This window comes from Rutidosis leptorrhynchoides, chromosome 1, assembly GCF_046630445.1.
Source record: "Rutidosis leptorrhynchoides isolate AG116_Rl617_1_P2 chromosome 1, CSIRO_AGI_Rlap_v1, whole genome shotgun sequence".
In the NCBI taxonomy this organism is placed as follows: Eukaryota; Viridiplantae; Streptophyta; class Magnoliopsida; order Asterales; family Asteraceae; genus Rutidosis; species Rutidosis leptorrhynchoides.
In genome coordinates this window covers 695,986,684-696,011,801 of record NC_092333.1, presented here as the reverse complement: position 1 = coordinate 696,011,801, position 25,118 = coordinate 695,986,684, and the positions used below count along the sequence as shown (strand labels likewise).

The 25,118-nt window shown below is 30.1% G+C and overlaps 1 protein-coding gene and 1 long non-coding RNA gene across 3 annotated transcripts; one reads left to right on the top strand and one right to left on the bottom strand.

Moving 5' to 3' along the window:
- Positions 1–6,152: 6,152 nt before the first annotated feature.
- Positions 6,153–12,533, bottom strand: LOC139886116 (uncharacterized). Of its 2 annotated transcripts, XR_011772276.1 has the most exons (8): positions 12,257–12,533; positions 11,998–12,048; positions 11,632–11,767; positions 11,468–11,512; positions 8,936–9,091; positions 8,035–8,164; positions 7,870–7,943; positions 6,153–7,375 (listed from the first exon to the last, which is right to left on the bottom strand). It is a non-coding gene; the product is annotated as an uncharacterized lncRNA (long non-coding RNA). The 2 variants fall into 2 exon arrangements; XR_011772275.1 differs by having other exon boundaries at positions 6,153–7,943.
- An 8,267-nt stretch (positions 12,534–20,800) lies between these two features.
- On the top strand, positions 20,801–22,891 carry LOC139886115 (protein WHAT'S THIS FACTOR 1 homolog, chloroplastic-like). The gene is made up of 2 exons (XM_071869863.1): positions 20,801–21,100; positions 21,404–22,891. Exon 2 carries the CDS (start codon positions 21,480–21,482, stop codon positions 22,800–22,802), a length of 1,323 nt encoding a protein of 440 aa, XP_071725964.1. The 5' UTR covers positions 20,801–21,100; positions 21,404–21,479; the 3' UTR covers positions 22,803–22,891.
- Positions 22,892–25,118: the final 2,227 nt, after the last annotated feature.

The window sequence follows — 25,118 nt, the reverse complement described above, 5'->3', positions numbered from 1 at the left end:
TGATTTTATACGTTCATATAACTTTGGACTTTATCTCACGCTTCATCAATATTTGGTAATTTAAAAACTTGAAATATATTATATATAATTTTACTTTTCAAATACGTTTTATGATATAATGATTTCCATTATTTTTACCTTTTAAATGATTCTTAATTATATTTAGTTTTATAAAACAAAATTATCATATTTATTTGATTTAGTTTCAAACGTACGAAACGTTTTCAGTTTAAAAAGAACTTTATTATTAAAACGTTTTATAAGATGAATTGTTTATGAATTTTGAAGAATTTAATTAAAGCTTTGTATTATAAATTTGCAAATATATTTTTTATTGTTTCAAAAAGGTAAAAGTAACACTAAATAATAAATTCGAAAATATTTTAAATCAATAAATATTGAAATATAATTAGTTTTGAAAAACTAAATATTATTAAATAAATATTTTAATAATATGTACAGATTTATATTTTTAAATGAAGATGTATATATATAAATATATATAGATATATATATATATATTACAAAGTGATTAATTATAATATTAACTAGATATAAAACGTTTCGATTTCAAAGAATACCATTATATATATATATATATATATATATATATATATATATATATATTATAATATTAACGAGACGATGATTTAATGAAGCAAATGACCAAAACACTCAATTGTATAAATTACATTTCTTGTAAGATGAATTATTGGCTAATATGTCTAATTATTAATACGGTACATTACACGAAACATAAAGTACCAGTTTTCTAAACGTACGAAAATGCGTTTGAGGAACCGGAACCAGGACATTGGTCGAGTGTCAACGTGCGAATCATCGGAACTAAATTTACAGGTTAACTATGCAAGTAAATATAATATAATATTTAATTAATTATATAAATTAAATCTATTATATATTAAAATATAAAAACCGTCGGCCGCCCACGTTTAATTCGAGTGTGAGCTGGAAAGAGGGGTGCCGCAATTGCGAACCTTGTGTGTATAAACCCCCCGCAATCGCGGAGCTTGTGGATCCCAGGTTGGTGTATAAAGCTCGATCACTTCGGCAGAACGAATTCACAATTCAATATCTTTCTATCTCTCTCGATATATAATATATATTTATATATTATTATTATTATTATTAATATTAAGATTAATATTATTATTAATCGCATTATTATTAGTAGTATTATTATTAGTATATACATAAAATACTACGACGAGGTCATGAGCAAGTTATTTCAAAACGGGTTATTCGAGTGGAATAGAGCTAAGGAAATTATGAGTTATAGCTATGGAGATTATGGGTATGGTTCGAGGGTATGCTCGTGAGGTCAACCTAGTGTTTATCATCTCCGTTGCGTCTACGTACTTTCCTGCAATATTGAATCTCAATATTGATATGTGAGCATTCATATCTTATCGTTTATGTATTAATAGTGTATCCCTGACTAGTGATCGAGTATATATGATTATGCATGCTTGAATGATTAATTTCGTCGTTAGATAGTTTACGGTGAATCATGAATTTAATACATATGCTACTGAGATAAGATATATGATATGCTTGTCATTGGAAAGATGGCAAAAAATTAATAACTTTTCATTTAGAAAGCGTATAGTTTCGATGAACGGATTAAAAGATATAGTCAACTGAATTATCATTAATTTTAGTATTATTATTAAAATGATTATTATTATTACGATCGTCGTTATCGTTATCGTTATCGTTATCGTTATCATTATCGTCGTTATTGTCATTATTATTATTATCATCTAATAATTAATATTATTATTATTATCATTATCGTTATTAATATAAGTATTATCATTAAAAATTGTTATTGTTATTATTATTACTATCGTTTTTATAATTAAGGTTATTATTAATATTATCAACATTATTATTATTATTATTATTATTATTATTATTATTATTATTAAAATAAATAATATATTTATCAAAACTATCATTTTATTATTTTTATCGTTATTATTATTATTAAAAGTATCATTAATATTAAAACTATCATTTTTATTAAAATTATGATAGAAATATCATTGTTATTATTAAATATCATTATTATTATCATTTTAGTATTATTATTATTAAAAATTATCATTTTGAATAGAATTATCATTTTTATAAAATATTATTATTATTACAGTTAATAGTAAAAAGTATCGCTATTATTAAAAATATCATGATTAGAATAATCATTTTATTATAATTAATATCATCAGTAGTAAATATAAATTTTGTTATTGTTATTATTAGTAGAATAATAATAATTATTATTATTATTACAAAATAATACAACTTTTACTCATTATTATTATTATCAATATTATTTTATCAAATAAATATGTGATACAAAGACATTTTTACCACACGTAACATAATTACATTAATAATACATATCACTATATTTTTATGATATTAAGTGAACTTAATAAATTTTATTACTTGAGATATATAAAAATATATTTTTATCATATATAAATTTTAATATAATTTTTATTAATAAATGACTTGTATTAATTACTCTAATAAAATCTGATAAATATATGTAAATACATATAACGACTATATTTAAATTATATAATAAACATGTATAGATTTTGGATGCCATTTTGGGTCAAGTTGACTTTTGTTGACTTTTGCATGATAATCTTGAGCATTAGGATTGTGATACACTATGACTTGACCTAAATTATTAGACAGATATTGACCAACATATAAATATATACAATTTGTGATGACCCGAAAATTTCTGACCAAATTTAAACTTAATCTTTGTATGATTAACATTTCCGACACGATAAGCAAAGTCTGTAAAACTGAATCTCAAAATTTTTGAACTACTTTTATATATTTAAATACCCTTCGGTTATTTTCGACGATTCGCGAACAATTATATGTAAATAGATACATATATACTATAACTTGAAAAGGTAATAATGTATTAATTATTTGATACCGTACATTAAACTTATTGGTTTAAATATCTATTTGAATATATATGATAAGTTGAAATATTTATTATTAAAATTTATTTATAAATAACTTCCAATGTGTATTTAAAAACTGATTTATGTATATTAAAAAGATATATACATATATAATTTCAAGTTATTTAGTAAACGATAGTAACATTTTCAAATTGCTACAGTACCCAAAATGCTACATTGTTTTCGAAAATCACTATTTGCTACTGTGAAATTGACTTTGCTACAGTAAAAATTGACTTTGCTACAGTAACTTTGCTACAGTGTATAGTTTATGGATGATTTAAGACTATATTTTGACAAAGGTACGATTCACGAAACGTAAAGTACAAGTTTTCTCAGTATACGATAGGACGTTCGAAAAATCGAAACCCGGACATAAGTCGAGTGACGACGTACGACTTATCGGAACGAAAATTACAAGTCAACTATGCACGTGAATATAATATATTATATATATAATTAATATAAATTATATATAATATATATTATTTTTAAAATATGTCGACAAGTTTGATGACAAACAATATGTGAGCTGGAAGGGGAGGCCATGCGATCGCATGGCCACAGGCCTTCAAACCCATGCGATCGCATGGCAGTGTTTGTCAGGCCACATCTATAAATTCCAGTGTTTTCGCTCGATTAAAATCACACACATACACAAATATATATACTCCGTAATATTATTTATTTATTTATTTATTATTATTATTATTATTATTATTATTATTATTATTATTATTATTATTATTATTATTATTATTATTATTATTATTATTATTAATAATAAGATTATTATTAATCGTATTATTTTTTTATTATTAGTGTTATTATTTTTGCGATACAAAAATAATAATGTACATAAAATATTACGACGGAGTGCTGTCCAAGTAATTTTCAAAACGAGTTTCCGAGCGAGCTAGAGTTAAGGAAAATACGGGTTATTGCCATGGAAATTATGGGTAATGTTCGGGGGTATTTTTGTGAATCAAACCTCGTGTTTATCATCTCCGATGCGTCTACGTACTTTCCTGCAATATTGTATATCAATATTAAACTGTGAGTTTCATTTGCTCCCTTTTTAATTGCTTTTGCAATATACATTTTTGGGCTGAGAATACATGCAATTTATTTTAAATGCAATGGATACAAGTACATACTTAATTCTACACTGAGTTTAAACCGAAAATCCCTTAGCTTTGGTAACTAGTAACTGCCAGTACATAGGATGTGGACTGGTGGGCGCGAATAATAGTATATGGATCCATAGGGCTTGACATCCCCGTCCGAGCTAGAGCGCTAGCCTTTTAACGGACGTGTGTTATTTGAGTTTAGGACACGTTGGTTTGCGTGTATTAAAACGAATGGGGTATTTATCATTATAACGTTAAAGTTTAGTTACCAGGGTGCTCTGTTATGTAGAATCTATTGATAAACGTTTTTGGATGAAACAACTGAAATCTTGTGATCCACTTTTATATACAGATTATGCGAAACACTAAAACTATGAACTCACTAACCTTTGTGTTGACACTTGTTAGCATGTTTATTCTCAGGTTTCCTAGAAGTTTTCCGCTGTTTGCTTATATGTTAGACAAGCTATGTGCATGGAGTCATACATGGCATATTTTTCAAGGAAACGTTGCATTCACCAAATCATCACCATGTATCTTATTTTGACTGCATTGCCAATGGAAGTACTATTGTAAACTATTATTTACAGTGATTGTCTATATGTAGAAATCATCAGATGTCGAAAACCTTTGATTTATATATTCATTTATGGTGTACCTTTTCAAAAGAATGCAATGTTTACAAAACGTATCATATAGAGGTCAAATACCTCGCAATGAAATCAATGAATGACGTGTTCGTCCATATGAATTTGGAGCGATCGTCACACAATTAATATAGGTTCGTGAATCCGAGGCCAAACCTGCACTTGTTCAGTGCCGTCATTTGCATTATTGCTACGAAATACTGTATTGTGAGTTTCATTTGCTCCCTTTTTAAATGCTTTTGCAATATATATTTTGGGACTGAGAATACATGCGCTGCTTTTATAACTGTTTTACGAAATAGACACAAGTACTTGAAACTACATTCTATGGTTGAATTATTATACCGGATATCACCCTTTTTAGCTTGGTAGCCTAAGAATTTGGGAACAGACCCCCAAATTGACGCGAATCCTGAAGATAGATCTATGGACTTTGACACGTCCCATCCAGGTTATGGATGCTTTAGTACTTCGATTTTTATATACAGATGAGTGTACCTGTATATTTGAGGATATTCTAGATGCATTTTGTTAATGTCGGTTACCAGGTGTTCACCATATGAATAATTTTTGCAGATGAGTGTTCCTGTAGTTAACTATGAAAATGAAATCTTGTGGTCTATTAAAACTATGGAATGATTGATTACGATAAACTAATGAACTCACCAAAATTTGGTTGACACTTCTACGCATGTTTATTCTCAGGTATTAAAGAAACCTTCCGCTGTGCATTTGCTCATTTTAAAGATATTACTTGGAGTCATTCATGACATATTTCAAAAGACGTTGCATTCGAGTCGTTAAAGTTAACAAGATTATTATTAAGTCATTTATAGTTTGGATATATTATGAAATGATATGCATGCCTGTCAACTTTCGATGTAATGAAAGTTTGTCGTTTAAAAACGAATGACATGTTTGTAAAATTTATCATATAGATGTCAAATGTCTCGCGATGTAACCATATGTTATTGTATTCGTCCTTATGGATTAGGACGGGTCGCTTTAGCAACACATAGAATACTGAGTATATTTGATATCATGTGTTACCAAATTAAGTCACTTGACAAATGAACCATTAAAATGGGTCAAAAATGCAACTCAATGACACACTGAAGACATGATACTCTTTAATGTTGCTTTTGGTCATGACGCAGTGAAGACATGACACATGATACTCTTTAGACTTTGTGTAGTTCTGACTTTATATTCAACAATAGGCATCTTTTACCTTAACACAGATAAAGTCAATTAATCAGCAGAAGTGCAGAACCATGGTTGTTAAATGAGGACAGTTTTTGCTCGATAGCACTGTTTTGACTCATTTTATATCAAAATATAACTGTGTTGACCCATATATAACTGTTAAACGAAGAGTTTTGACTCATTTTATATCAAAATATAACTGTTTTGACCCAAATTGAGCATATGAGCACTGTTTTGACCCAAATTGACCATATAATTCCATCAATTTTTCGATTCCATATTCGGTTCTGATAGAATAGTATGAATCAATCATCTTACTTATTTTAGATCGTAGTTTTTTTTTTTTTGGTTATAAAAGTCGTAGAGTTTATTGCCATGAAACAGTTGTCTGGCAAAGGCATGGCAAACGAGACTTACATCATTTAATCCAATAGTGACTGGACGATTTTGCCCTTACATGGCAATCACCTGACTTAACGGTCACTAAACTAACATAAATTAGGCTGAAGATCATCGGTGCTAAATAACGATAGATGAGGGTCAACGACGTCAAAAAAATAGATAAAGGTTATCCGTGCTTTTTGAAACAAAGATAACGGACCAACGGCGCAATTTTGTCAAATAAAACTGTAAAAACTTACCGGACATATTCTTATGTCAGTTATCAGATCCTCTTAAAGCAACACCAAACAGTCTATCTGCAGCTTTGACATCTAATAAACGAGTCAGTTTTTGGAACATTCAATTTAGTGACATATTTTGTTGTTGACGAATCATAAGCACCGTTGATTTACACCGTTGAAATGCTGTCTATAAGCTTCATAAGTATTCATTTTGCTTCGTCGATCAGAAACTAAGTACTGTAAGTGATTGAAGGACCAATAAGAAAATGTAGACTTCAATAGTGTTTAGTTCATATATATAGTAGAATTCAGAAGAATAAGCGAAGGTTCAAGAGCTAGACAACAGAATATCTTCTCATTATACAAACGGAATAGTGATAAAATATAATAAGCAGTTGTCATTTCAACTACAGCTCATTTCAAACCTACAAACTAGAAGTATCACAACCATAGATAGAAATAGAAATGATTATGATTATTTATGACATATATATTAGTGAAGAATAAACCTTGTTTCACACTATTCATTGAATTAACCCAGTATTTGCACCATTTTAAAAACTGTCAAACAAGTAGGAGTTAGCAAATAGGGAACAACTTTATAATGAACTGTACTAAAGAATACCACAACGAGTTTGAGCAAATTCGTATCTGTTGAAACACATATATTGATTGTTCCATGTGAGTCACTAATTTAGTAAACGAAACTGGAACATACTTGCTCATCCACATCTGTGCAACAATCATCCCTGCAATTATGCTCAAGAGCTAGGTAAAAGAAAATTCTCTCATTAGTAGAACTATACTTGGCAATTGAGACTCATACTCTAAAATTTGGATCAATTGGGTCAAGCTTTTGGGTCGATTGGGTCTTGAACAAAAAAGCTAGCAATGTAAACAACAAACCTTATAAAAATAAGGTCCAATGGGTTTCCCTCAAACCTATTGGGTCCTATAGAAAATATAAATAAACGGGTCTAATGGTATCAATTCCTAAAACTCAATAAATAGAGATATGTTTAATGGGTCTTGTGAATGGGTCAAACTAAGAAACACGTTTGATCATTTTATAAGTCAAACCTGCTCAACTGATAAAAACAAACGATGTACTATTACATAAAACTTTGAATCATGCGAACCAGCGAACATCATAAAGTTGGTAAAATCTCTAAACCTCTATTTCAAAGAGTACTTGCAAGCAAGTTAGATAGTTGTCATACACCATGTAATATGCAGTTACTACCTTTTATTTTGTACAGACAGGTTGCATAATGCTTCTCTAATGCTTTTGCTATCGATGGCAAACAATCTTTCTACCTGCACAACCATACTTCATATACATCACAAGGGAAACATATACATCAAATGGCAGGTCCATTTATAAAGGGTAAAACCGCCAATTTAATACCTGAAGAGTTCGACCATTAACTTTCTTGTCTGTTTGAATTCGGTTGCTATAAGAGTTACAAATGTGAGCATATATTATTCTATTGATCTATTATTATATTATGGTAAATGACTTCCGCTGCAGCATTTACCTGCAGAGTGACATTTTAAACTATATATATCAGTGGTAGAACAAACAAATCAAAAACATATATATTTATTGTATTGATCTTTTATTATATTATGGTAGCAGCTTTTATCATATTGTTACAATGAATTGGTATTTGTATCAAGAGTAGCCCCTCAATTCAATTATATTTACTAGTTACTCCATGAAAAGTGCAACAAGTGTTTTACGGCCCCTATCAAGATAAAAGCATTTGACAAGTCAAAGGGAATCAGAACGACACCTTGTTGCAAAATCATAGTCATTCTTGTATTGTTTTCATTTGTAAATAACATTAGGGTTGGGCCGGTTACGAGACAAAAGTGATGCCATTTGTCCGTGTATTGTGTACACAAAATTGGCATCCACTTTAAGTTTGTTTGCTGCATTATGTACACAAAAATGTCCTTGATTCATTCCAATATCGTCTAAGAAGAATGTTAGAGGTGGATGGATGTGCAGTGGGATAACGGGTAAAATGGGTTTGGATGGAAACTGGGCTTACCAGCCAAAACCTTTTTGTGGCATTATAAACTCATTTAATGATGATAGAATTACAATTTCGTGAACAAAAACGCGTTATGTTTTCGTTTGTTTTAAAAATAAACTTTGTACAATCTTCAATCCGTTTGACTTTTACCAGTTTGACCCGTTAGAAATACACCACAACCTGGAATCGACCCATTTATCGGTAAACAGGTCGAAATTATCAGTTCTAAATAACTAAATGTAAAACGAATCAAGAAACTTGGTATACCCATTTTGTCCTGCACAGTTGCAGATCTGTTCGGCTATTCGATCTGGCAACGACACTCCCAGTCAGTCGAGGAAGAACTCTTTGTTGGTTCCATTGCTGACTCACCAGATAGCATCAGTACACTATCTAACTGCCTAGGAGACATCAGCTACCTTACTGCACATATATGGAATGTATTATTTTAATACGAAAAACCACCATTAAGTTTAAATTAAAAAATCAATATAACTGGGCCAAATATAACTGCAAAACCTAACAAAAACTTGTTACAAAATTGGAATGACGCACTGAAGTATAAAACCTTCAGAAGCATAAGTGAATGGATAACCTACTTGCAGTTTATTAAAGTAAACAACTGCTGCTAAGTGAATGAACTTCTGAATGCAAACAGAAAAAACTAGTTTAGTGACCCGAAATTTTACGGGTTTTTTAAAGTAATCTTTTAAAAGATATTATCGTTAAATTTGTTAGATTATATACATCATGTATCATATGTTACATCATAATCGTAATCATAATAACTACTCCGTATAATTTAAAAGTTAAGAAATGATTAAATCAAATTACAAACATGGCTACTAAAGAAAACAATATCAAAATTTTGTTTACGACATTAAGGTTTTGTATAAATAGAATACAAAGCAAATATACCATATAATGCAAATTAAAAATCAACTACTAATGTATATCCTCATAAACTACACATTCATTACTTTTAGCTTCATGACAGTATCAACGAATCCAATCGACAACCATAAGCTAACTTGAAGATAAATGCAAGCATGACATACATAAGGAAAATAAAGACTACTTAGCAATCATCCAATAGTATAATAGTTATATATTATAGTTATAACTATAATTATTCATTAGAAGATTGAGAAACGGAAATATGAAAGAAAGCAATAGAAAAATAAAAAGCAAACACAAGGCTAGTGGGGGTTTCATTTATGTAACACTCTGGTACATCATTCATTACACACAAATGATAATCCAGAACTCATATATCTTTTTTATTTCTTCAAACGAATATCATAGGCACCATACTTTCAAGACATAATAACAAAAAAGATAAAAGGGATATATCCATAAGCAAAATACATTTGTGTTCAAAATGTCAGCATAAACCCATGAGTATACAAAATGAGAGAGAAACGTACAAAATAATTTAAGCATAACTTAATATCATCTTCTTCATTATTTAGACTATTGACGTCCAGGCAAATTGTGTACTTTTTGGCCAAAAAGTAAAATTTGTCTATGACGTGGAAATGTCAAGTTTTGACCTCCATTAACCCCCATGTCAGATTTTTGTCGATAAACTATCAAAAAATAAAAAAACTAATGCATAGTGCGAAATCTCAATAAAATAATTAGACTTAAAAAATAAAAATAAATGGAAAACGGATATATATATATATATATATATATATATATATATATATATGTATATATATATATATATATGTATATATATATATATATGTATATATATATATGTTGCCAAATGGCTATAATGCCTTGATCAAATCAGATATCGCCACGATGCATTTGACCTTTTTCCCGTCAGTTTTTTAACTGATGCCCCGGTTTGGTCAAATCTGACGCCCCGTTAATGGCGTCGAGGGCGTCAGATTTCGCCAACCCAGTTGACAGATCCATTTTGACACCGCGATGCAGATAATCTTAAGAATTTACCATCATAAATAGATGTGGTACATGTCTAGTAAAATAAAAATCAGTGCATTACAAAGATGATAAAATTCTACATGTAAAAGAAAAGAAGTTGATTGAGAAAATCGAAGAATAAAATCTAACTTTTCATCTTAATAAATACACCAACAGAAAGAATAAACCATGTCAAGTTAACAAAGGCGTTGATTCATTTAACTTTTTAATAAGAATCAACCAATAAAACAAAAGCTTCAAACTTTGACTTTTTGAGATACTTAAATCAAACATATGAATGAAAACAAATAGTTTATTTATGACCTTGGCTGGCCAAAGAAAAAAGAATTTAAATTATAAATAAAAATTGTTTATAAATAACGAATTTGATAGAATATATCACAGAATGGATTTGAGAACGGATTCAATGAATGAAATGCCCAAATTGGCAGATTGGGCATTAGGTCCAAATGGGCAAACTTTTGTAAATATGAATTTAGAAATGCAGTAATTAGTTAAAGTGCCACTGGCCGTGCTTCCTTTTAGTTTAAACTAATTACTTATTGGAAAATACAAGCAAGTATCAAACTATCAACTATCAAAGCAATTAGTTAAAGTACACTTTTCTCTCAAATCAACTGTAAACCCACAACACTCACTAACACTTAAATCTTTGGTCTGGACTAAAACTAAGCAATACATGTATAAATCTAATAAACAAAATGATTATCAAAATGTTGCATTTGTCATAGACATATAAAAAATATCATTTTCCAGTCAAGCAACTTTAAATATTTGGCTAATGATGTAGATTATAAAGCATATCAATACCATAAAACGATTTCATAGAAAATAGAATTTTACCTTGAGCCAATTTGTTTGAAGGACCAGTTATCTTACAATGAACATCTGCAACAAAAAAAATCAGAATGCAGATGGGTTAAGTTTTTCAAAACACCAAAAATCCATCTAAAGAACACCTACAGTTCAGTTCTTTACATATAAAACGGAAAAGATCAGAGACTTACCTTACTTATTTCAGTCAGCCGATGCTAAAAAGACGTTGCTTGAAAAATTTTCCCCACAACCACAACTATTACTGCCCACGAGACGAAATCTCTTTCAGTCATTTCATCAAACACCATGTGTGCGTTCAGCATACACCTACACGCCAAGAAGATGATCAATACATGATTTAAGCTAAAATTTACTATAAAGACTAACTTCATGAATCAATATCCCGATGTCTTGAAAGAAGCTTTTAATATGTATAAACCACAATCAAAAATCCAAGTTAGCGATAAAAGAAACCACAATTATCAACATCCAATAAAAGCATAATTGAAAAACAACCAAAAATCATTAAAATTAATGCGATGAAAAAAGATACTTACCATATTTGGGACTAAAGCTGAACTCCCCTCCATCATTTATTCGAACACCATCTGTATATAAAACAAGAGACACATCATTCTCCTAAATTCCAAAGACACATATTATTGCAATTATTTAAGAATAACATAAACAGAACATTCTTCAACTTTCAAAAAAGCTAATAACTGACGAAATGATTTATAATCTATGAACATAACTGCAAGCCTCATATTTAAAAAAACCCTAAATCAATGTTGACTATGAAATTGAAATTATTACCTGTTGAAGCTTAAAACAATCGCGATATAATCGCACCTTCTGATTGAATCTGGTGGTGGTGCCTGTTTGCGGTGCTGGTGGTGATGCATGTTCTTGAACCCGGAGATGGTGGCGGCTATAGATAGAGGGAGTGGTTGTTTAGGCGATGGTGATGGTCTGAGTGTTTTCTTTAGGGTTTTGATTTTGAATTCAAATGTAAGAAAGAAAGTTACGGAGTATTGAGTATTGAGCAGAAAAAGAAAAAGTGATTGTGAAAGATGGAGATGATTCAATTATAGTTCCAAGGCAATTTTAAATTATCAAGAAATTGGCACTGATAGCAGATAAAGGCGATCAGTTTTTAATAAAAAAAATTTATATATTTTTTTTTTTTTTACAGATTATGGATGGATTTTTTTTTTTTGTGTAATGTATTATTATTTTTAATTCAAATTTAATTTGATATATGACATCATGCAAATATCTTAGAATTTTTTCTTTATCTTTTTTTATTTTTTTTAACAAAGGAAAAGAGCTATTTATGATGTCATCTAAATATTGCTTTATAAAATACTAATAGACACAGAGGATATCCCAACCAATGCACATTTAAAAACAACTTTGATCCTACATTTTTTAATCGAAATGCTCACACATATAAAATAGACCAATAGTATAGAGGAAGAGAAAGAAGATAGCGGAAAACCTTGAAATTGGGTGATTTTTACTGTGAAATTTGAGTGGGGCGCTATCATTGCTTTTTTAATTTGTCACATCACAGATAAACAAAACCCAAAGCAGTTCATCAGCTCGGCAGACGTATTTTAAGTGCAAAAGAAATTTTAACATAAGAAAGTTTTTTACAATAAATACTAAACGACCAAATTATTCATTCCATAATTCATGTGGAAGCAGCAAAAATAATAAAAATAAACGCTATCATTGCTTTTTTAATTTATCACATCACAGATAAACAAAACCCAAAGCAGTTCATCGGCTCGGCAGACGTATCTTAAGTGCAAAAGAAATTTTAACATAAGAAAGTTTTTTACAATAAATACTAAACGACCAAATTATTCATTCCATAATTCATGTGGCAGCAGCAAAAATAATAAAAATAAAAAGATAATAAAAAAATTAATAAGACATCTTCTTTAGCATTTAGAATTCCATAGGATGTCCAAATTGTTCATTCTTGCAAACTATAGTATATTCTTATTCAACATTTAGACCATCTTTATCCCTGAAGGGGCATGTTGGCGTGTTGCTGGGTGGGGATGGGGTGCTTGATGAGCGTGCTAGTAAACTGGTAAATAATGGGGTGGAGTGTTAAGTGGCGTGTTGGGTGATGTGTTAAAATCTGATTGGAAGTTAGGTGAAATAGTGGATAAAAAATAATTAAAAATAAAAAACTAACCAATAAAAAAAAGGAAAACCGTGGCACGCTGCTTGCTTCTACGTGCAAGTTTGACGCATGCCAGAAGCACACAAACAAACACGCTAGGGCTATTAGGCGTATTAGGCAAGCACGGGTGCAGCACGCTTGCGTTAAACTCGGTCTGAAAGTTGTCATTTTGCAAACTATATTAGAATGAAATAATATTGTTACAAAGATGAGTGTTGGTGGCACTACAGACAAGCAAATAAATTATGAATATAAAACTTGGCCACTTATTGAAGGATCAAAGACCGCTCCAAAAATCAAGTTAGCACTTGGATTCACATAATCGTATATGACATCCGCTGCAGCATTCACCTGCAGTGGTCGAACAAACAAATCATAGGCATATATATTTATTACTAGTGAAATGACTCGTGAAATCACGGGTTTGGTTAAACGAAACAGTGATATATTTTAGGAATTAAGTGAATGTAAATGCTAAAGTCGTTTAGTTTAGTGACCTGTAAAACCACGAATTCTGACTAAAAAACTTGTCGTTGTTTTTACAAACATATAGAGACGTGTATTGTAATGACCCAGAAATTTCTGACCAAATTTAAACTTAATCTTTGTATGATTAACATTTCCGACACGATAAGCAAAGTCTGTAAAACTGAATCTCAAAATTTTTGAACTACTTTCATATATTCAAATACCTTTCGGTTATTCTTGACGATTCGCGAACAATTATATGTATATAGATACATATATATATACTATAACTTGAAAATGTAGCAATGTATTAATTGTTTGATACCGTACATTAAACTTGTTGGTTTAAATATTTATTTGAATATATATGATAAGTTGGAATATTAATTATATGAATAACTTGCGACGTATATTTAAAACGTGTTTATGAATGTTGAAAATATATATTAACTTGGTCATAAAACGATTTGTTATTATATATATATTAACAAATAGCGAGGCAATGATTTATAGAAGTAAATGATCAAAACACTCGAAAGTTTAAGATACACTTTGAATGATATAGTTTATTGATAATTTAAGACTATATTTTGACAAAGGTACGAGTCACAAAACGTAAATTGCGAGTTTTCTAAGCGTACGAAAATGCGTTCGAGAAACCGGAACCGGGACATAAGTTGAGTGACAACGTACGAGTCATCGGAACAAAAATTACAAGTCAACTATGCACATGAATTTAATATAATATATAATTAATTATTTAAATTACATATATTATATATTATAAAATAATATGTCGACAAACAAGAAAACGAAAACATTTTGAGCTGGATCAGGCGGCCATGCGATCGCATGAAAAATACACTAAAAACCCATGTGATCGCATGGGCATCAGATTCCAAAAAGTTGCCTATAAAAGTTCAGTTTTTGCTCGAGTTTTGTTTACACATACAACTCCTTCTGTAATATTATTATTATTTATTATTTATATTAATATTATTAATATTATTATTATTATTATTATTATTATTATTATTATTATTATTATTATTATTAAGATTATTATTATTATTTATTTTATTATTAGTAGTAGTATTATTATTATTACTAATTATATCACTTAAAATACTACGACGAGGTCATGAGTTCAAAATGGGTTTTCAAGCGGGATAGAGCTAAGGAAACTATGGGTTATTACTAAGGAGGTTTTGGGTATTGTTCAAGTGTTTTGCTCGTGAGTTAAACTAGTATTTATCATCTCCGTTGCGTCTACGTACTTTTCTACAATATTGAATCACAATATTGATACGTAAGCATTTATATCTTATCTATTATATATTAATAGTGTATCCCTGACTAGTGCTCGAGTATATAGGATTATGCATGCTAGTACGATTAATTTTGTCGTTAAATAGTTTATAATAGATCACGAATTTAATACATATATTACTGATATAAGGTATATGATATGCATGTTTTTGGAAAGCTGGCGAAAAATCAATAACTTTTCATTTAGAGATCGCGTAATTTCGATGAACGAATTAAAAGATATGGACAATTGAATTATGATTAACATTAATTGAAATTGCTTTTGAATCTGCAATTGATATTTAAACAACTTGTTTATAAGATTGATAATTTGGATTTTCAAATATTACTAATCGAGTAAATGAATTTCTATATAAGGCACGTCTCGATTTGTTGAACAATTGTCAAAATTGACTGTTTTATCATATTTTAAAGCTTTATAAAACTATAGTCTAATTATTCAAGAATTGGGAAACCATGTGAAATGTTAAACTATTTTCAATTACCATGATTGATGTCAAAGCTAAGGTATACGAAATAGTTTATATTTTACTAGGAAAAACTATTAAATACGATACAATTTTACACAAGATATTTATTTATTTATAGAATGGATATACTTAAACCTTGCTACAACACTTATAGGCAGTGTACCTAATCGTACAGTAGTGTAGTTTTTAGTAAGTCCGGTTCGTTCCACAGGGAAATCTTTAAACAAAGCGTAACGCTATATTAGTTTACTTTTATAAAAATACAAACATATATATAAGTAATATTATTATTATAAAGGGGGGGTTTTACCGTTTAATGACCGGTTTGTCGATTTTAAAACTTTAGTCGCAGTTAAAACCTAATGTAAAATATTAAATAAATAAAAGACTTAATTTAAAGCGTAAAGTAAATAACGATAATGAAATTGCGAATAATAAAAGTGCGATAAAATAAACTTGCGATAATTAAAAAGTACGATAATTAAAAATGCAATTAAATATAATAACAATAAAAATGCGATAATTAGAAGTGCAATTAAATATAAAATAAAGGAAATTAAATATGAAATAAAAGAATTATGCTTATTTAAACTTCCGTAATCATGATGTTTGACGTGTTGATTTTAGTTTTATGCCCATGGGTTAATTGTCCTTTGTCCTGGATTATTTAATATGTCCGTCTGGTTTTTGTCCATAACAGTCCATCAGTCATAAATATAAAGTGCGAGTGTCCTCATCAAATTATTCTTATACCCGAAGTTAAATATTCCAACTAATTGGGGATTCGAATTGTAACAAGGTTTTAATACTTTGTTTAATGAATACACCAGGTTATCGACTGCGTGTAAACCAAGGTTTTACTACTTTGTTAACAATTACACCAATTACCCTTGAATGTAATTTCACCCCTGTTTTAATTATTCTAGTGGCTATTAATCCATTCCCGTGTCCGGTTAAATGAACAATTATTCGTACATATAAATACCCCGCCCATCGTGTCCGATTGAGTGTATATGGTAATTTATAGGGACGCCCAATTGTAAATCTTTATATTAACATTAACAAACTATCATTTAGTTAAACAAATATAAAGCCCATTAATAGCCCATAGTCTAATTTCCACAAGTGTCGTTCTTTTGTCCAAACCCCAATTATGGTACAAAGCCCAATTACCCAATTTTAGTAATTAGCCCAACATCATGATTACTTCGTTTTAAATAAGCATAATAATAACTTAGCTACGAGACATTAATATAAAAAGGTTGAACATAACTTACAATGATTAAAAATAGCGTAGCGTTACACGGACAGAATTTCGACTTACACCCTTACAATATTCGCTAACATACCCTTATTATTAGAATTATAATTAAAATTAAAATATAAATTATATATATATATATCGTTTACATATGATAAGAGAAGAAAAAGATTATATTTTGCGATCAGAATTCGGTTGGCTTTATAGGGATTTTCGATTTTTGGGGCTCCGCGACTCGCGGTGAATTTTGCCTTCAAACTCCGCGAGTCGCGGAGGTTACTTTTACAGCTCAGAGGAGTTTGGCTCTTTGTTTACCGACGGTTTATAATATATATATAATATATATATAATTAATATAATTAATTATATATTATATTATATTTATATATATAGTTAACTTGTAATTTTTAGTCCGTTGCGTCGAGCGTTAAGAGTTGACTCTGGTCCCGGTTCCGGATTTTCGAACGTCCTTGCGTACAATTTTATATTTTGTACTTTGCGTTTTGAATCTTGTACTCTTGTAATTTCGAGACGTTTCTTATCAATAATTGGAACCTCTTTGATTGTCTTTTGTTCTTTTGAGCTTTTTGGTCGTTTGCGTCTTCAATTCGTCGAATCTGTCTTTTGTCTTCACCTTTTATTATTTAAACGAATATCACTTGTAAATAGAACAATTGCAACTAAAAGCTTGTCTTTCTTGAGGAATAATGCTATGAAATATATGTTCGTTTTTAGCATTATCAATGATCATTCAAACTATAGTATAGATTTTAAAAGATCATATTGGGTCAGGTTGACTTTTTGAAATGACTTTTGATAACTTTTGTATGTCAATATCGAGCATTAGGATTGTGTTACACTATGACCCAACCTAGCTTATTAGACATGTATTGATCAACATATGTTCTATAGGTTGAGATCTACGGTTAATTTTGCATTCCGAGTTTCGGTCACTTTTTGGTAAATGACCTTATGTGCTGCTAAGGTGAGTTTCATTTGCTCCATTTTTAATTGCTTTTGCAATATATATTTTTGGGCTAAGAATACATGCACTTTATTTTAAACGCAATGGATACAAGTACATACTAAATTCTACACTGAGTCTGAACCGAAAATCCCTTAGCTTTGGTAACTAGTAACTGCCAGTTATAAGAACTGGTGGGCGCGAGTAGTAGTATATGGATCCATAGGGCTTGATATCCCCGTCCGAGCTAGAGCACTAGCCTTTTAACGGACGTATGCTATTTGAGCAGCGTACACGTTGGTTTGCGTGTATTATTAAGATGATTATACAAAGGGTATAAAATATATATACGTTAAGTTTAGTTACCAGGGTGCTCAATTTCGTAGAATATTTTGATAAACGTTTATGGATGGAACAACTGAAATCTTGTGATCCACTTTTATATACAGATTATGCGCAACATTAAAACTATGAACTCACCAACCTTTGTATTGACACTTTTAAACATGTTTATTCTCAGGTTTCTAGAAGTCTTCCGCTGTTTGTTTATACGTTATACAAGCTATGTGCATGGAGTCATAGATGCTTTATTCAAGAAAACTTTGCATTCACAAAATCATCACCATGTATCTTATTTTGACTGCATTGTCAACGAATGTAGTATTGTAAACTATTATATACGGTGATTGTCTATACGTAGAAATCATCATACATCGAAAACCTTGGATTTATATATTCATTTATGGTGTGCCTTTTCAAAAGAATGCAATGTTTACAAAACGTATCATATAGAGGTCAAAACCTCACTATGAAATCAATGAATAATGTATTCGTCCAAAGGGATTTGGAAGGATCATCACATGTATTTTCGCATACATATGTAACGTAATAAATCCCGTAAAGAGAATATGAATATTAATATAATAATAATAATTATAATTATTATAATAATAATAATTACATTTAATAATAATAATAATAATAATAATAATAATAATAATAATAATAATAATAATAAAGTTTTCTTAAATATTGAGTATTTATATTTTTAATATGAGTGTTCTACTATTGCACATACCTGTATATTCTGGATTCATAACCTTACGAATAACGACTCATGTTAATGAAAATAAAATTCATTCCTGTCATTTTATCGAACATGTGGTATGCATCCAATAAATTAAGATAAGTAAAAAACTATAAATAAAAAAATTTATGATGAAATACATTTATTCAAATTCAAAAATATCATGAACCAATAATTGGTAGGAGCCCAAAACTCATAACCAAGAATTAAACAAAGATAATCTAGTTGATAAACTCTTTAATCAAAAGATTGATTCACCTAAAAAGATTTGTGATGAATCTTAGAGTAGATGAAAAGATCCATTAAAATATGATGTACAAGACGAATAAAACTATTTTTTGAGGAGATAAATTTGAATTCTTTGTAAAAGAGAGTAAGTAAAGGCGTACAATTCGTTTGATTTTTCTAGTGTTTTAATTTGATTTGGGAAAATGGAGATATTTTGAGGACGGTGATTTGTATCCGTACATGCTTTTTAATTTAGCGAAGATATTGAGGAGCATGGGGGTAATTTTATTTACCATATAAAAAAACAAATACTCCGTAAATTACAAAAGGAATAAAGGCTACATCTTTGTTAATTTATATCTTAATCATAATTAATTGTAAAGATTAAATTTTAATTGTAAATTAAATTAATTTATGATGTCATTCAAGTGGGTTAGATTTTTTTCTATTTTCTTTTTGATTTTTTTCAATGAAAGAAAATAACTATTTATGATGTCATCATTATAGCATTTTAATATTAACTAGTGAAATGACCCGTGAAACTACGGGCTTGTTTAAACGAAACAGTTTAATAATATGTTTTAAGTATTAAGTGAACGTTTATGCTAAAGTTATTTAGTTTAATGACCCATGGGAGCACAAAGTCCGACTAAGAAACTCCTTAACTGAACATTTCATAAAACACCTAAAATGTATATTAAACAATCAACATCCAATCATAAGATATAATATTGGTTGTCATTTCATTTTAAATGAGTAAATTAAAATATAACTTTAGAATTAGTTTCCTTCTGCTTAGATTTTATACATTCTCGTACTCAATTCAAAATAATTCAAAATTATTTAATTTTAATAATTAAAATAATTTAAAATTATTTAATTTTAATAATTAAAATAATTATTAATAAGATCTAATAATAATAATTAATTAATAAGATTTAATTTTAATTTAAAATTATTTAGATTAATAACATCATCCACTATGCTTAGATTTTTTTTTTTTTTTTAATAAAGAAATTAGTCTAATAATGACATAATCATTATATGATTTTAATATTAAAATAGACTAGATAAATGGATCAGATACATATTAATCTATTAATCTATCATAATTATTACGGAGTATTATGGTACCAGCTGTTTCAATTAGCTATAGAATAATTGGTATTTACATCAAGTGTAGCCCTCAATTCCATAATATTTACTATGTTACTCCATTATAAGTGCAACAAGTGTTTTACGGCCCCCTTATCTAGATAAAAGCATTTGTTCATAATATTGGAGTATGTTACTCCATAATATTTACTATGTTAAGAGAAAAAAAGATAGATACCCTACACTACACATAATATAACCAAATTCATCCAGCATGAGTTTTGACTTTTGAGTCATGATTCATGAAACAAACATCGTATCGTGAAGAGAAAACAGATAAATTATAAAAAGTTCCTTACAATAATTGAGCATTGAGAACGATTCGTCTCCAAGCATCCTAGAATTCAATCGTCGATAATACTGATTGTTCCCAAAGAGTTCTATCTGGTGGTTGCAAGTTACTACTTTGAATATTACCTTCATCTATTTGTATCTTTTTATTTAGTGCACCATTTGAGGCCCATGTCCACTTCCATACATCACTCCTACTATTTGCAGGTACAATGTTTTGAATGCACCATTTTGTGTTTTCTGTAACGATTTAAAGACTGGAGAACAAGGAGACTTTCAAAATTCGATTTTTTTTTTTTCATCTTGATACATGAAGGTATCGTTTCTTGTAAATAAAATGAAGATATCGTTTCTATGTATGGGCTTCGTATGTGAAATGAGATGATAATTTGTACCTCTGCTGTTTATGCACACCAAGTGTTTGATAAAATTCCCATTAAGAACATTACGATTTACTATACTAGATTCTTTAGTTGTTATTAGAACCTGAATTCATTGCTACGTGTTTAGGGTTCCCCTTGGTCAGTTCATCAGTTAGGCATTTCTACAAACACCTAATCAACTCCCTCATGTTTTTCTGATTACAATGGCGAACCACCTTTTTAAACCAATTTCTTCTGCAACCAACATCACCAAATCATTCGAAAATCCTTACTACCTAGCATCTCATTTACGGTTAATGACAACGAGCAAACGAGTTCAAGACCGAAGCCAGCAGAAACGAGTGCACGCTCTGGAAGTTGCTGTCGAAAAGCAGAAAATTGCCTCGAAAATATTGTTTTTGTTGGAACTGTTAAAGCATGAACCTGAACATATCATACCAATTAGGTCCCTTGATCAACACAGACGTCCACTTAACTTACCAAAACCTCACAAGATATCAGACTTCATCCGAAAGTCGCCAAAGTTGTATAAGGATCAAAGAGGTACAACGTGGGTTGGATTAACGGAAAAAGGTGAAGAATTGATTGAAGAAGAAGAAAAATTAATAGCAGAAAATGAAGAAAAAGCCTCTGAACATGTAACAAGGTTGTTAATGATGTCACTGGATAAGGTTCTACAATTGGATAAAATTGCTCATTTTAGAAGGGATTTAGGGTTTCCATACGATTTTAGGAAGAACTGGGTGCATAAATATCCAGACGTTTTTCGGGTTTTCAAAAATGAAGATGAAGTTGAGTTCTTGAAGCTTGTTTCATGGAACCCATCTTGGTCGGTTACTGAAGTCGAAAAAAAGGTTTTGGGTATCAAAAAACAAGCCGATCATGTTCCTGGTATGCTCGCATTACCGTTTCCTATGAATTTTCCTCCCGATTATAAGAAAATGTATAGATACAGTGGGCAAATTGAAAATTTCCAAAAAAGGGAATATCTTTCTCCTTATGCAGATGCTAAGGAGCTTAAGGCAGGATCTGTAGAGTTTGATAAACGAGCAATCGCGGTTATGCATGAGGTGTTAAGTTTTATGAACGAGAAACGATTGGTTACTGATCATTTAACTCACTTTAGGAGGGAATTTGTAATGCCTCAAAAGCTAATGAGGATATTATTGATGCATTTTGGGATTTTTTATGTTTCTGAAAGAGGGAAGAGATTTAGTGTTTTCTTAACCGAAGCTTATGAAGGTTGTGAGTTGATTGATAAATCTCCGTTGGTAATTTGGAAGGAGAAAGTTTTGAGTCTTACTGGTTATAGAGGAAGGAAGAAAAAGATTGAAACTTTTGATGATCTGTCTGATTTGGATGATGATGATTATTTGTATGAGACTGATTCTGAGGATGAAAACACCTTTCAAATCGATCCATTTTTTAAAGAAGAGGACACAATGAGTAATGTTTTAGATGATTTGAGTCCAAAATACTCTGAAATGGAGATTGGAGATATTCAGAACGCATATAAAGATGCATAACACTTGGAAAGGTTACAAATCTTGTATTTGTTAGCACTTGAACTCATCTTTTACTTATTTTTGGATGGATTATTAAGTAGTATTTCAATTTCAATAGTAATAAGCACTTAGAAGCATAGTTATTCATAATTGTTTGAAGCTTTGATGCATTATGTCATATATATACCTTCTTGCTTTCTGTTAGTAGTCTTACTTCGGCTTTTACCATAGAAAAAGTATTATGGTTATAAATCGATTTATGAGAGAAAATTCAGTAACTGAATGAATTTAGAATTTGTGGAATCCATGTTGAAATTGTTAAAGATAAATTAGTTATATAGTAATATTTAAACATATTTAACTATCAAAAAACAGTGCACTAATGAAGACAAGTGGGAGTTCAATACAATGATACAAAGGTTGAAACTTGATTATCTTTTACAATATTGGTTATTTAATCCAGATTATCATTTTTAAATTTACCGATAGCTATCATCATCTCTATATATTTAATATGAATATAAATATATAAGAAATAAGATTTCTCTTTGTCTTAGTTTTGCAACTTCAAGAATCCCTCCTATTCCTCAAAATCTTTCTGAATTTAACTTATCATCTTGCTTCAGTTTTTACACAAAATGAAAATTGTCTATATCATATTCTCTTCATTTGCCAGTATACTAATACTAATCACCCTAGTCTTCTTTTTACTAATCATTTTAAAAATCTATGTCGGAAAGTCAACCCGAAAACCAAAATACGCCCCAGTTGTTGGGACCGTATTCGGTCAACTCTACTACTTCAGTACCCTTCATGACTACTTATCTGATATTGCTCAAAAACATCGTACGTTTAGGCTTCTTGCCCCTGATCAAAGCGAATTATACACAACTGATGTTCGAAATATCGAATATATACTTAAAAACAATAGACATAATTAGAGACTTGTTTGGCAACGGGATATTTGCTGTCGATGGTTCTAAGTGGAAGCAATAGAGAAAGCTTGTAAGTCTTGAATTCTCTACACGAGTTTTAAAAGACTTTAGTTGTTCAGTTTTTAACGCAACAAAACTGGTTCGAATTGTTTCTCAATTTGCCAAAACGAACGAAGTCTTTGATGTTAAAGTAAGTCAACTACAAAGTTTAGTTTCTCAATTTCAAGAAAATTATGTTGTTGCTTTATCAGATTTTTTAAATGAGTTTTTGAATTTAAAGAATGTGTTTGTTGGACAGAGTCCAAATTGTTGATAAACATTTATGTTGTCAAATTGAATTTTGCATGTTGTTAGCAAAGTCAAATTTGTTAGTTACATTTACATGGAAATTTCAAAGAAAAAGAAAAGTTTGATTTTTGCATTGGAAAAGTCATAAGGTGGCTATAACTTATTTATTGGTTTCACATGGATGTAGCAAATTGTGACTTTTCATGTTAGGCGCATGATGAATGGTATGGTTGTAGTTGTTGGCCGATGCTTTCATATATGCCATTCACAAAGGAAAATATCTATAAATACATGAGTATGTAGAAGGTGAAAGGCATCCAAATGGATCCAATCTAGAAGGATCATATCACAAAGGGAAAACACGGTTGATCGATAATATCAACGGAGAGTGTATTTGTGAGGTTGAGAGTTTTATTCTTGTAAGAAGTGTAAAAGAGTGTACGGGAAACTTAGATTTTATACTAAAATTTAAGGGGCTTGGGTTTGAGTTTAACTCATAGTGTACTTTTTTTGTACCGGGTTCTTTTATATTATAAGAATAAAGGAGACTCTTGGGGTGGACGTAGGCAGGGTTTTGCCGAACCATGTTAAATCGTCGTGTTATCAGTTACTTTATTTGCTTTCTATTATTTCTCGCAAGTTTGTCTCAAACAAATTATATCCTCGCTTCCGCTGATGTGGGTGCGCTAGGCAAATTGTCATAGCAAGTGGTATCAGAGCGTATCCAGGTTTATCGGATAGTTTTTTGTTTGGAGATGGTGGGAAATAGCAGTATGCAGTTTAAGGTTGAGCCATTTGATAGAACCGGGAATCTCGCCTTGTGGCAAGCAAGGGTGAAGGATGTCCTGGTTCAATGGGGCTTGGCAGAGCTGTTAAAGGGTACAAAGGACGGCATGCCTGAAAATATGACGGATGATGATTGGAATATTATTAAACACATGAACGTGTTTAATGGTCTGGTGGATCAACTTGAAAAGTTGAGGTTTATGTTGAGGAAGAAGATAAGATCCTTATTCTTCTTGCCTCTTTTCCCAGTTCGTATGATATTTTGGTCACTACTATTCTTTACGAAAAGGCTACTATAAAGATGGAGGATGTAGTACCGGTAATCTTA